The sequence below is a fragment of the Lolium perenne genome, chromosome 1 (assembly GCF_019359855.2).
Source record: "Lolium perenne isolate Kyuss_39 chromosome 1, Kyuss_2.0, whole genome shotgun sequence".
Taxonomy (NCBI): Eukaryota; Viridiplantae; Streptophyta; class Magnoliopsida; order Poales; family Poaceae; genus Lolium; species Lolium perenne.
In genome coordinates this window covers 3,992,341-4,005,753 of record NC_067244.2, presented here as the reverse complement: position 1 = coordinate 4,005,753, position 13,413 = coordinate 3,992,341, and the positions used below count along the sequence as shown (strand labels likewise).

Sequence of the window (13,413 nt, the reverse complement as noted above, 5' to 3'; positions counted from 1 at the left end):
TCATAATCATGAACATTGGATGTTATTAATAACAAGGTTATATCATTGTATGAATGATTTAATGGACACACCCAATTAAGCGTAGCATAAGATCTCGTCATTAAGTTATTTGCTATAAGCTTTCGATACATAGTTACCTAGTCCTTATGACCATGAGATCATGTAAATCACTTATACCGGAAAGGTACTTTGATTACACCAAACGCCACTACGTAAATGGGTGGTTATAAAGGTGGGATTAAGTATCCAGAAAGTATGAGTTGAGGCATATGGATCAACAGTGGGATTTGTCCATCCTGATGACGGATAGATATACTCTGGGCCCTCTCGGTGGAATGTCGTCTAATGTCTTGCAAGCATATGAATAAGTTCATAAGAGACCACATACCACGGTACGAGTAAAGAGTACTTGTCAGGAGACGAGGTTGAACAAGGTATAGAGTGATACCGAAGATCAAACCTCGGACAAGTAAAATATCGCGTGACAAAGGGAATTGGTATCGTACGTGAATGGTTCATTCGATCACTAAAGTCATCGTTGAATATGTGGGAGCCATTATGGATCTCCAGATCCCGCTATTGGTTATTGGTCGGAGTGAGTACTCAACCATGTCCGCATAGTTCACGAACCGTAGGGTGACACACTTAAAGTTGGATGTTGAAATGGTAGAACTTAAATATGGAATGGAGTTCGAATATTTGTTCGGAGTCCCGGATGAGATCCCGGACATCACGAGGAGTTCCGGAATGGTCCGGAGAATAAGATTCATATATAGGATGTCATTTTATGTGAATTAAAATGATTCGGAAGGTTCTATGGAAGGTTCTAGAAGGTTCTAGAAAAGTCCGGAAGAAACCACCAAGGAAGGTGGAGTCCCGGAGGGACTCCACCTCCATGGCCGGCCAACCCTAGAGGGGGAGGAGTCCCAAGTGGACTCCCCCAAGGGGGGCCGGCCACCCCCTCCATGGAAGGTGGAACTCCCACCTCTAGTGGGAGTCCTAGCTTAGGTAGGTTTCCCTATCACATGGAAGGTTTTGGGTTCGGGTCTTATTCGGAGACTTGTAGTCCAACACTTGGGGTTCCACCTATATAATGAGGGGCCAAGGGGAGGGGGCCGGCCACCCCAAGACCACAACCGGGTCGCCCCCCTTGAGTGGCCGGCCACCCCCTCCCAAACCCTAGCCGCCCCCCTCTCCTCCATAGCTCCCACGTGCTTAAGCGAAGCTCCACCGGAGTTGTCCACCGCCACCGACACCACGTCGTCGTGCTGTCGGATTCAAGAGGAGCTACTACTTCCGCTGCCCGCTGGAACGGGAGGTGGACGTCGTCTTCATCAACAACCGAACGTGTGACCGAGTACGGAGGTGCTGCCCGTTCGTGGCGCCGGTGATCAAGATCTTCTACGCGCTTTTGCAAGCGGCAAGTGAACGTCTACCGCAGCAACAAGAGCCTCATCTTGTAGGCTTTGGAATCTCTTGAAGGGTGAGACTCGATAATCCCCTCGTTGCTACCGTCTTCTAGATTGCATCTTGGCTTGGATTGCGTGTTCGCGGTAGGAAAATTTTGTTTTCTATGCAACGTTATCCTACACGTTTTTCTTTGAAGTTAGGATGCTGGAAGGGCAAGATGTTGTCGTATGGAGACCGCTTGGTGCTAGTAAATTCTGTACTTACGAGCTTACCGATGTTTATGTTATCATTCTTAGAAATTCCTAAAGGGGTGCGTAAGAGACTGGATTACTACTGTTCCCGCCTTTTTTTTGGCAAGAGGAGGAGGATAAGAAGAAATATAGATTATCTAGGTGGAACATAGTATGCAGACCTAAGGATCAACGGGGTTTGGGGATTGAGGTACTTGAACTAAAAAACATATGTCTTTTAAGCAAATGGCTTTTTAAATTGTTACATGAACAAGGAATATGGCAACAACTACTTCATAATAAGTATATCAAAAACAAAACGTTGGCTCAAGTTGAGGCCAAACCTACAGATTCTTCTTTTTGGAAGGGGCTTATGCGGGTTAAACCGGAGTTTTTTAAGAGAGGGAAGTTCAAAGTTGGTAATGGGATGATGGTGCGGTTTTGGGAGGATACTTGGCTGGGCGCATACCCTTTATCCTTACAGTATCCATCGTTATATAATATGGTCCAACGGAAAAATGAGTTGGTTTCTTCGGTTTTGGCTCACTCACCGCTGAATATTGGTTTTAGAAGAACTTTCAATGAATACAAATACAATTTGTGGTTACACTTGTGTCAGCGGCTTATGTCTATTCATTTATCTAATGAAACAAACACTTTTGTTTGGAACCTAAATGAATCTCGGTTATTCTTTGTCAAATCCATGTACCTCGATATGATGAATGTACATACTAGATTTTTGCGGAAATACCTTTGGAAGATTAAGGTTCCTCTAAAGATTAAAATTTTCATGTGGTTTCTAAGTAATAGGGTTTTACTTACTAAGGATAATTTGATGAAGAGAAAATGGACAGGAAGTCAAAAATGTTGTTTTTGTAACAATAATGGAACTATTGACCATCTGTTTCTTCATTGTCCTTTTGCTAAAATTGTCTGGAGAATGATTTTCTTTACATATAATATTCCACCTCCCTCTAATGTAACTAATATGTTTGGTAATTGGCTAAATGGAGTGAGTAAGAGGGACAAAGCTTATATTCGAACTGGTGTTTCGGCAATTTGTTGGTCGATTTGGACTAGCCGGAATGATATCATCTTTAATAAACAAAGGGGCACAAATTTTTTGCAGGTTATTCTTCGTGCGGCGCATTGGCTACAACTATGAGCATATCTGCTCCCGTTGGACCAGCGGGATACTATGATTACTGGATGCAACCGGCTCCTGGAGGTCACTCAGGACTGCTATTTCCAGGCTACTGGATGGCATCACATTAGCAGGATTCTAGATGGATAGTTTTGGTCTTATATTCGTCTGCAGATATTTCGATCCGTTTTGTTTTAGTGATCTTTGTTTACCAGACTTGTTCTATGTAATAAGTGTTAAGCTTCATGCACTAGCCACTTGAACCAAAAGTCCGAACTGGTGGAAAGAGATAGGCAATCTACTTATACACGTCAATACCCCCTCTCACGTGTGACGAGAAGACGAGAAGACAAGTCAACACATATAGAGAGGCAAAGAGGCAGCGGAAGGCCGGATACACACGACAGGAAAGAGGCAGCGGGAGGCCGGATACACACGGCAGGAGGCTGCGGGAATTTTTTAGAATAAATTGTGAAAGCCAGGACTTGAACTTGAGACCTAGGACTCTGATACCATGTTAAGCTTCATGCACTAGCCACTTGAACCAAAAGTTTGAACTGATGGAAATGGATATGCAACCTACTTATACATGTCAGCAATAAGCACTTGACTTTGACGTTTATTTTATTAATAAAGCGCTGTGTGCATCGATTGATGCAGAGGCCGGGGCCATGCTCCCATATCTATAAAAAAAAACTAAAAGTGAGGAGAGCATTGGTGTCCATGTGTTAAAAACACTTTCCGCTATGGAAATAAATAAATCAGTAATGAGCACTGTAGATGTAGTTGAGCATCTACACTACAGATATTCTTATCTCATCCCAGCCTAGCTAGCTTTTTGTTGTTTGTTAGGTCGGCTCGGTTCATCTCAGCACTGCTCAGTTACTACGAAAAAGGCCTCTCAGCCAGGCTGAGTTGTGAAGCTCAAATCGAGCTTCACAACTCGCCCGAGCTCGACTCGTCCCGCAAATCACTGTTACCGGCCCCGTCCACCCCCCAGACCCTCACCCCACCTCTTTCTTGATCTCCTCATTTCCCCCATCTCCTTCTCTCTATCAACTATGCTGCAACCTGCCGGATCTCGAGCTTCGCCGCCGCCTAGTCGATGCAGGCCTCCGCCGCCACCTTCTCGAAGACGAGCTACGCCCCGCCGCCTCGAAGTCGGCCTGCATAGCCGCCACGGACGAGCTCCACCTCTCCCTCGCCGCGTCTCTGCCTTTCCTTCATCGCGCCTCCGCCAAGCCGTGGACCAGCTCCGCTGCCGCCTCATCGACGCTCGCCTACGCCGCCGCCTCGTCGACGCTCGCCTACGCCACCGCCTCGTCGACGCTCGCCTTCCCGACGCCGAGCTGTGCCGCCGCCACGGACGAGCTCCCTCGCTGCCTCTCCCTTGGCGCCCGACGGGAGCTCGCTTCCTTGGACCTTCTGCAGCTGAGGGTCGACGCCTACCGGGCCAGGTGAGGCCGCGACGTGCAGCCGTTTACTCCAGGACCATGAATTGCTCGGGAAGATCCATGGCGTGGAGCTTAGATAGGACCCGATTGCTTTTTTTTGCTTTTTTGTTAAGGTTCATTTTGTAAAAAGGTTGAGGTGGGCAGCGCCCTGACGAGAAGTCTTTCCAAACGCACTCTCTATTCACCTTGTTTCAATGAATACGAGCTAACAAACATACACCAAAATCTCAGCTAGTATGAGGTGAGCAATGCTAAGATGGGAAAGCGATTCTCAGGTGACCCGGACTATCAAACACACCCTAATTTGAGTAGTAGTTCAGATTGAAGCAAAGTGGTGCACCTTTTATATATGTAATAATAATTTTAGATTTTTCTAAAGTTAAATGTATGTAAATATTATTTAGTTCATATTTATAGATAAATCTGAATTTTGAGGAGTCATAAGTTGGAGGTCAACGGGTGCGACTTCAGCCAGTAGAGAGACGAGCGCAGGCGGTGCAGCTACTCCAGCACGGGGACTCCGGCAGCTCCGGCGAGCGCGGGTCTGGTGAGCTCTGCCCTGAACGCCTAGGCTTTCTTCTCCCGCTAGCCATGGATTCCCCCGAGGAGCTGACCACCGGGCCGTGCATCGCCCGCGTCCTCTAGATCGAGCCGGTGGTCTCCGCCGCGCGCGGCCGCCCATCTCGCATCGCCCGGCTCCAGCGCCGTCCGCCTCATTCGGCGCGCGCTCCAATCCGTGCAGCACCGGCGCCCTCCAGCCCCGGTGGTTTCCACGGCCGCCGTCCAGAGCTCCAAGCCGTCCAACTACTGCAGTCCAATTCCTCCCGCCACAGCCCACAGCTCCCTGGCCGGTGACGAAGGTAATATTTTGTTTCTTATCTTGTCTGTGATCATTCTCAGGTCTCCATGCTTGTCATTAAATACATAATTGTCACTTACCCTCAATATTCTCGCTGCCCAAGTATAGATCAACTGAAGAAGGGATCACAACACGATGGAAAAAAGATAGAAAAATTGATGCATTTCTTTGTGTAAATCTGCAGACAGTGATGTTTTGACTGAGCTGGCCGGAAGCCTCAGCAGCAATGGCGGAGGCTGTGGTAGGGCAGGTGGTGGTCAAGCTAAGCGCGGCGCTGGCAAAAGATGGGCTGACATTTGGCATAAAACTGCTATGGAAGGAAGCCTCTGCCCTCAATGGCCTCTTCCGCAAGATCCGCGACTCCAAGGTGGAGCTGGAGAGCATGCAAGCCTACCTGCAGGAGGCGGAGCGGTTCAAGGACACCGACAGGACCACCGCCATATTCGTCGGAGAGATCAGGGGCCTCGCCTTCCAGATTGAGGATGTCGTCGACATGTTCACCTACAAGCTGGAGGAGGACAAGCATGGAGGTTTCGCCGCCAAGATGAAGAAGAGGCTCAAGCATATCAAGACATGGCGCCGCCTAGCGGCCAAGCTCCAAGAAATCGATGGCAAGCTGCAAGATGCCAAGCAAAGAAAGAAGGATTACTCAGTTGGCAGATTTGCTTCGGTCGCCGTATCGAGGAATCGAGGTCAAGCTCTGCATTTCACCAGGGATGAGGACCTTGTGGGGATTGAGGAGAACAAGGACAGGTTGCTACGGTGGCTGAACGTCGGCAGCACCAGTGGTGGTGATTTGGAGCAGACGAGCAGTAAAGTCACAGCGGTATGGGGATGCCCGGTGTTGGCAAAACCACTCTGGTTGCTCATGTGTACAGCATCGTGAAAGTGGACTTCGACGCCGTGGCGTGGATAACCGTGTCGGACAGTTACCGTATTGAAGACCTTCTAAGAAAGATCGCGGCCGAACTCAGCATTGATGTCGCCAATGCTGAGATGAGAGGTCTAGCAGAGTCCATCCATACCTACCTTCAAGGCAAAAAGTACATCTTGGTCCTGGATGATGTTTGGAATGCGCAGCTGTGGACAGAGATAAGGAATGTCTTCCCAACTTCCAATTCTACCGGCCGATTTGTTCTCACATCAAGAAAGCATGAAGTGTCACTGTTGGTGACTAGGGAGTCTGCAATTCACTTGGAACCCCTACAACCACATCACTCCTGGGTGTTGTTCTGCAAAGGGGCCTTTTGGAATGATGACGACAAAGAGTGCCCGTTGGAGTTGCAGAAATTGGCCTGGAAGTTCATAACAAAGTGTCAAGGCTTGCCTATTGCTATTACATGCATTGGCCGCCTACTCTCTGGCAAACCCCCAACTTTAGCCGAATGGGAGAACGTTTACAGGGGTTTGGATTCACAGTTGGCAAAGGATGTGATCCCTAATGTTGATATGATTCTAAAGGCTAGCTTAGAGGACCTTCCATACAATTTGAAGAATTGTTTCTTGCACTGTGCATTATTCCCAGAAGATTATGGATTAAAGAGGAAGATGATAATGAGGCAGTGGATTGCTGCTGGATTTATCAAGGAAAAGGAAGAGAACAGAACCTTGGAGGAAGTGGCCGAGGGATACTTGGCTGAGCTTGTGAACCGAAGCCTACTGCAGGTAGTTGAGAGCAACCATGCCGGACGACTGGAATCCTACCGGATGCATGATGTCATACGCCTTCTTGCCCTCAACAAAGCCAAGGAGGAATGCTTTGGTGAAGTTTATAATGGCTCTGCTGCTGGGGAATTCTCCGTAGATTGTGCACGTCGCATATCGGTCTGGGGGAAGAACCTTGAGCAACTGAGATGATCTGGTGTGACACATCTCCGTGCGCTCCTTGAATATAGCAATCTTGATTTTCTGAAGCATATCCTAACATCTTCGAATTTGTTGTCGATATTGGATCTGCAAGGGTCTCGTATCAAAATGCTGCCCAATGAGGTTTTCAGCTTGTTTAATCTGCATTATTTGGGACTTAGAGATACTGATATTGAAATCCTACCTGAAGCAGTGGGGAGGTTACAAAACTTGGAAGTCTTGGATGCTTCCAACGCTAATCTGACGTATTTGCCGAACAGGGTTGTAGAACTTAAGAAGTTGAGATACCTGTATGCATATACTGTTCCTGGTGCATTAGAGGCATTACAAATTTTCAAGGTAGGTGGAGTCAAGGTGCCTAACGGCATCCAACACTTGGCAGGACTGCATGCTCTTGAGTTCGTCAAAGCCACTCCAGAGTTTCTGCGTGAAGTTAGAGCTTTGACAGAGCTAAGAACATTCACTGTGTGCAATGTGAGAAGCGAGCAATCTGCTGACTTGAGCTATGCTATCACTAAAATGAGCCATCTTGTTCATCTCGGAATTGCTGCTGCAGCTGAGAATGAGGTGCTGCGGTTTGAATGGCTATATTTACCTCCAGCTCTTTCTTGGCTTGGTTTAGCAGGGCAACTGGAAAAGGCATCGATGCCTCAGCTTCTCTCTTCTTGGTCACACCTTAGTAGCCTTACTTGCTTGACCCTGGGATTCTCCAATATTGATGAGGAGACCTTTTCCTGTCTGTGCGTGTTACATGGTCTACGCTCTCTTGGGCTAATGAAGGCTTTTGAAGGTAAGAGGTTAGATTTTTACGCAGGGTCATTTCCAAAACTTCGGTTTCTACACATATGGGGTGCGACAAAGCTCAACCAAGTTGGAATTGAGAAGGGCGCAATGCAAAACATTGTCATGCTATTGTTCATGTACTGTCCCGAGCTGAAGTTTCTTCCTGATGGTATCGAGCATCTTAGGGCCCTTGAAAAATTACTTTTGGAGGACACATCAGAAGAGCTGATAGAGAAACTCCGGCAACAGAGAGATTCAGATAAGTGCAATGATGAAGATTAACCACATAAGGAATGTTACAGTTGAACTGACACAGAAGGACTATTTGAAAGGATTAGGTGATTGTCCCTTCTCCAAGGTTAGGGTTCACTGTCTCGGCTTTTGCGCATATATTACGTATTGGCAGAATTGAATTAGCAATGGCTTGTGCGAATTTATTGCAACTTTTTGACTAAAGCTAATTAATGTGATTCCTTTCTTCACCTAGAGTAGAAATATGCAACTACATAGCCCAGTACTGGTAGAACTGATTGTAGAAACAACTAGTAGATCATAGAGTTCCCGTTTTCCTCGTATTGATATATGTTATGCTATATTAGGGTATGTGTGCTTTACTCCTTCCGAGGTGCAAAGTGTAATCAAATTTGACTCCTGTTTGTTCTCTATTAATATAACTTCTAATTCCTCATATACACATGTTTCTCGTTTAAAGTTTGCTAAAGAATGTATGCTTTTGTCCTTATCCTGAACTAAGAAGCTGAATTGACTGCTATTAACATATTGGCAAATATACAGAGATTCATTCACTACCACTGGACTAAGTCTTCTTGACATTCGATTCTCCACGGAATCGAAGTGCGGCTGCTTGCTGCCGCTGGATGGGTGGTGACCTGCACATGCTTTTTGCCGTTGGAGGTGTACGGGGCGGCGGAACTTCTGAACTCATCTGAGTCGGTCACCGGCGTGTGTGGGGCGATGGCTGGAGATTCGCTTGCGGCAGCCAGCGTCGTCGTCGGCGGAAAGCCGGCGAGCAGCGGCTTGGACGGATAGGGGCACGTACGATCTGCAGCAGAGAAGGACATCAATCCACCTTCATCTTCACTGACAACGACCTCCTGATTTACGTGCTATTTACTAGCAGTGGCAAAGGTACAGGGGTTAATTTACTCCCCTCCACTGACTCACTCTGTTTGTGACTATTATCAGATTCTCCACTTGGAAGGAGACACGGATGTTAGCCTGTCGTGACTACCCTCCCGTATTGCACAATGAGATTCTTGGACTGGCCTTGTTACTATATTTCAGTTACGAAGATACTCAAGGGGAGATTCTTGGAAGGGAGAAACAGAACTATGTATATCTCCATGGCTTTCTTAGATGCAAGGAAGAAAAAGAACTATGAGTTCGTGCACCTGGGGTTGGCATGTTGAAGGGGAGGCTCTGACGCTAGGCCGTGGCCTTCTTTCACACTACGCTGTGAAATCGGACTTCTGCTCATCTGTTAGTAGTAGCTTCCTTTTGGCATGGTGAAATTTGTTCATGAGAGCACGCTAATATGCTAATGGGAACTCAGTCTGCAATGTTACTGTCATTTAAAGACTAACATTCTGATGGAATAATGCAAAGTTCCTTTTTGGCATTGTTGATGGAAACTCCATCTGCAGTGTTGCTGTAACTTAAAAGATGTTCAATTTTGCGATGAAATTAGGGAGCTGAGCTATGTTCCTGTTGTCGAAAGAACTTGTCTGACTGTCTCATGGAAGTCGGATGCAAAATATTTAATGTGGCTGCAGTTCAGTATACAAATGGTGCTATAACTGAATCATGTGCAGAAAATTTGATGCAACTTAGCTTTAGTAATGTTGATGGAATGTTCATCCATATGCATGTGACCATCTTCAGTACCATTTGGGCTACCGTAGTATCAAGAATAATGGAAAAACAAATACAAAGTTTTGTGAAAAATATTTGTTTTCTCCAATAAGAAAAAGTGTTACTTTTCTCACCTCGCCCATCAGGCCACCATGGAGAGAATTTTTTTACAGGTGTTGGACATTAGATCAATCAGAGTTGCATCTAATCCAAAAGTATTGAACAGAAAAACACGCAAATAATTGTAGGTTTCAAACTTATTTGAAATTACTATGTTTGTTTCTCTAATAATAAGTTTACAGGGAGAGAGGGGCCGCTACTTGCCAGTACTAGTACAAATACAACCATAACATGATGAGCTAGGTGCATCACCCCATGATATAATACATAAAGTCAGATCACATATCATGTAGTATTTCACTCTTCATCCTCCTCCGACACAGCAGTCAATTCCTCCGACACCGTGGTCAACTCGGAAGTGAAATGGTACGAGTCCTCCACATGGATGTGCCCTTCGTCGCAGAAAAACGGCCTCGATGGCATCTGCAGGACGTCTGCCCCAGCTTCCAGCATCTGCATGACCTCACTCATCGTTGGCCGGTCGACAGACCTCATCTGGATACACCATAATCCGACGACGCACAGCTTCTTCTCCAACTCGTGCATGTCAGCAATAACAGGAGATATCTCGCATGCTTCTCCTTGCAGAGTCAGCTGGTCGTATACCCATGATGGGTAGTACCCCTGGCTTGAGGTCGCCGCGTTTGGGTCGGCGTTCCTTCTTCCACCTGCCATCTCCAGAAGCAGCATCCCGAAGCTGTACACATCGGACTTGCTCGATACAACACCGAAGCTCCGGGATATCATCTCAGGAGCTATGTAGCCAATGGTACCCCGCATCGCACTCAACGGGACGAAACTGTCGCCCCTCGGGTACAGTTTGGCGAGTCCGAAATCAGCAACCTTAGGGACGAAATTGCTGTCGAGGAGGATGTTGTGCGGCTTGATGTCGAAGTGTAGAATCTGCATGTCGCAACCCTGATGCAAGTAGTTGATCCCCCTGGCAATGCCCAAAGCAATCTCGTTGAGCTTGTCCCAAGAAAAGCTCTTCTCAGCAGAGAAGATGTACTTGTCCAGAGAACCACGGGGCATGTACTCGTACACTAGGGCCCTTCTCATTTCCTCCGAGCAGAACCCTACTAAACGCACCACGTTGACATGGTGGATCCTGCCGATGGTGGAGACCTCGCTGATGAAATCTTCTCCGTTGCAGCTGGAGTTGCCCTCTAGCATCTTCACGGCGACATGGGCACCGCCTGGGAGTAGCACACCCTTGTACACTGAGCCATAGCCCCCTTGGCCCAATTTATCTCTGAAATGGCTTGTGACTGCAACGATATCTGTGTACGCATACCTCGTCGGACCAACCATATGTTGAATCCTGAGGAACTTCTCGACTGCGTCAATCGTGATCCTTGTTTTCCAGTACTTGTAGAGTAGGAATGTCCAGAGAGCCAGGGGTGCCAACAAGAACCTGCATAGTACTGCCCAAGCCCAACAAGTGGAATGATATGGATGCAAGTTAGATGAGTGTGTAGGCATATGTTTATGTCCAAGAGGTGGCTATGATGATTAAAATAAAAGCATGTAAATTATTTTTTGAAAGTAAAAAATCATACAATCCTCACGTACCGAAAAGGACCTTGGGGATAGCAATAGCAGATACTATGGTTGCAACAACCAAAACAAATTTTGTTGTGTAGTAGTGATCATTAGAGGACTGAGTCACACATTCCAGGAAGTGCACCTCACTCCAGAAAAAAGCATGAGTCCAGTTCATGATGCTTGCACTGGATATTTGCTCCTTGAAGTAGCTGCAAATCGTACCATTAAACTTTTTACTGAAAAGCCAAAAATAAAGTGATGAAAATAATGAAAACTTGCATGCCCGGGATCTCGAACTCACGACCTCATGAGAGAGCTTACTGAAATGGTGCGCACCAAGCTTACTAAAGTATAGCGCATTCGATGTTCTTTTATCATAGACATTCGTTTAAATTCAAATCCTGACAAATTTGTTTGAACGGTATCACTGTTTCTCGGTGGGTAACGAAATGTTCGGTTTTCGGTGAAATTTCGGATATTCCGGCCGAGAAAAAAAATCCCTGGGGCTTCTGCAAATTGAGATGCACAATCAAACTGCATGGTGTCATGCGGAAAGGAAACCGAACCCCGGTGTGCAACTGCAATTTACTGTTTTCGGTAATTATAAATTAGTGCTATTCCCTGGTTAACTTTTTGTGGTCAGGTTGGCTTGACAGCCCAAGTTAATTCTTCAAAAAAATATAGAGAGGACGGAAAACTAAATTCAGGAGGATATAGTACCACAGGATGATCACCTGGTTGAATTGCTGAGGCATATATTGATGTTCTCTCTTAACTTCTCATTGGTAGAAGGCGGCGGCGGCGGTTGTGTTTCAGCCACAGGAAATTGGACAGTAAACCCCTTAGTTATGAATTGTCTGATATCTGCATAACTTGCACCCTGTAGCCGATCAGAAGAATACTCGTCGCCAAATGGAATCATGGCCAAGTATCCACAGTAAGGTTCGAGATCCACAACATAACATTCAGCATACTGAGACACCCAGACATAAACATGCGAATTGTTGGCACCCAGGCAAGCAACAGGCTTGTATGCACTATTATTCGTTACTGCTTCTGAGCAATTAGCAAAACATGCTCCCATGCTTGTAATGCCGAAATCCCAAAATCCATGTGAATCTAGTTTTCCCATGGGTCCTGAATAAGGATGGTGATTCCATAGTGGAAGAGAGCAGCTGCTATTGGGATCGAAGTTGGCGTCCATGACGCTGAAGTAGGAATCGGTGTAGTTGATTGCAGTCACGTAGTATTTTCCTGTGTTGATCTGAATTGTAGCCTTGCTACTGGTACAAACCAGCTCGTATGCTTCAGCACCGCACCCAACAGGATCACCTCGCCGATGGAAAGGGTATGATATGTTTTGGAGATGTCCACAAGAGAAATGTGGGCACCCATCATTTCCTCCATGAACATGATCTGCTGCAAAAACTGCAACGAGGGAGAAGACGGTCAAGGCTTGTATAGTGAAAGAACGATAATATGCGCCCGGGTTCTCCATGACAGCCAGCTTCACAGATGCAATAGGGAGTTGGTATCCTAGCTAGTTCTGTTAAGAGTACTAAGGTGGGCAAGGGATTGGCATCACTAGTTGATAATGTCCACCTGCATATATACCTAGTAATAATGTGATTGGAATACTAATTATTGACTTCAGTTTGTGTGCACGATGCGCAAAAGAGGACGATTTTTTTTTTCGATAAAGGAGCTTAGCCTCAGCCTCTGCATCAATAGATGCACACGGCTTACTTTATTAACCACAAAGTATCAAGTCAAAGAACATCCAATACTCTTATTACAATCACGGAGAAGCTAGGATCGATACATGAATCAACCAGCTAAAAATATGGCAAATAGAAAAGCTATGCATTTACTATTCTATTAAGATGCCGCCACCCAGTAGCCTGGAAAAAGAAGTCCTGGAAAAAGAGGACGATATTCTCTCAAATTCTGTCACTAGGAACAGAAGACGACTCATGCATGGAGTCTTCTGTCCCATGGCATGTTAATTTGTTTTTTCCAGAGATGACAAGGACAGTATACTAGAATTTCCTCACTATGAAAGCTATCACACTCGCACTCAAATCTCAGGAACACGGCATGCAAAAGAGGAAGATATTCTCCCAAATTTTG

The 13,413-nt window shown here is 46.1% G+C and overlaps 1 protein-coding gene and 1 pseudogene across 1 annotated transcript; one reads left to right on the top strand and one right to left on the bottom strand.

Moving 5' to 3' along the window:
* Window positions 1-4,708: 4,708 nt before the first annotated feature.
* LOC127341256 (disease resistance protein RPM1-like) lies at window positions 4,709-8,088 on the top strand (annotated as a pseudogene).
* Window positions 8,089-9,875: 1,787 nt separating this feature from the next.
* On the bottom strand, window positions 9,876-12,954 carry LOC127341265 (LEAF RUST 10 DISEASE-RESISTANCE LOCUS RECEPTOR-LIKE PROTEIN KINASE-like 2.1). Its single transcript, XM_051367072.2, has 3 exons — window positions 12,018-12,954; window positions 11,311-11,492; window positions 9,876-11,162 (listed from the first exon to the last, which is right to left on the bottom strand). Exons 1-3 carry the CDS (start codon window positions 12,779-12,781, stop codon window positions 10,036-10,038), a joined length of 2,073 nt encoding a protein of 690 aa, XP_051223032.1. The 5' UTR covers window positions 12,782-12,954; the 3' UTR covers window positions 9,876-10,035.
* Window positions 12,955-13,413: the final 459 nt, after the last annotated feature.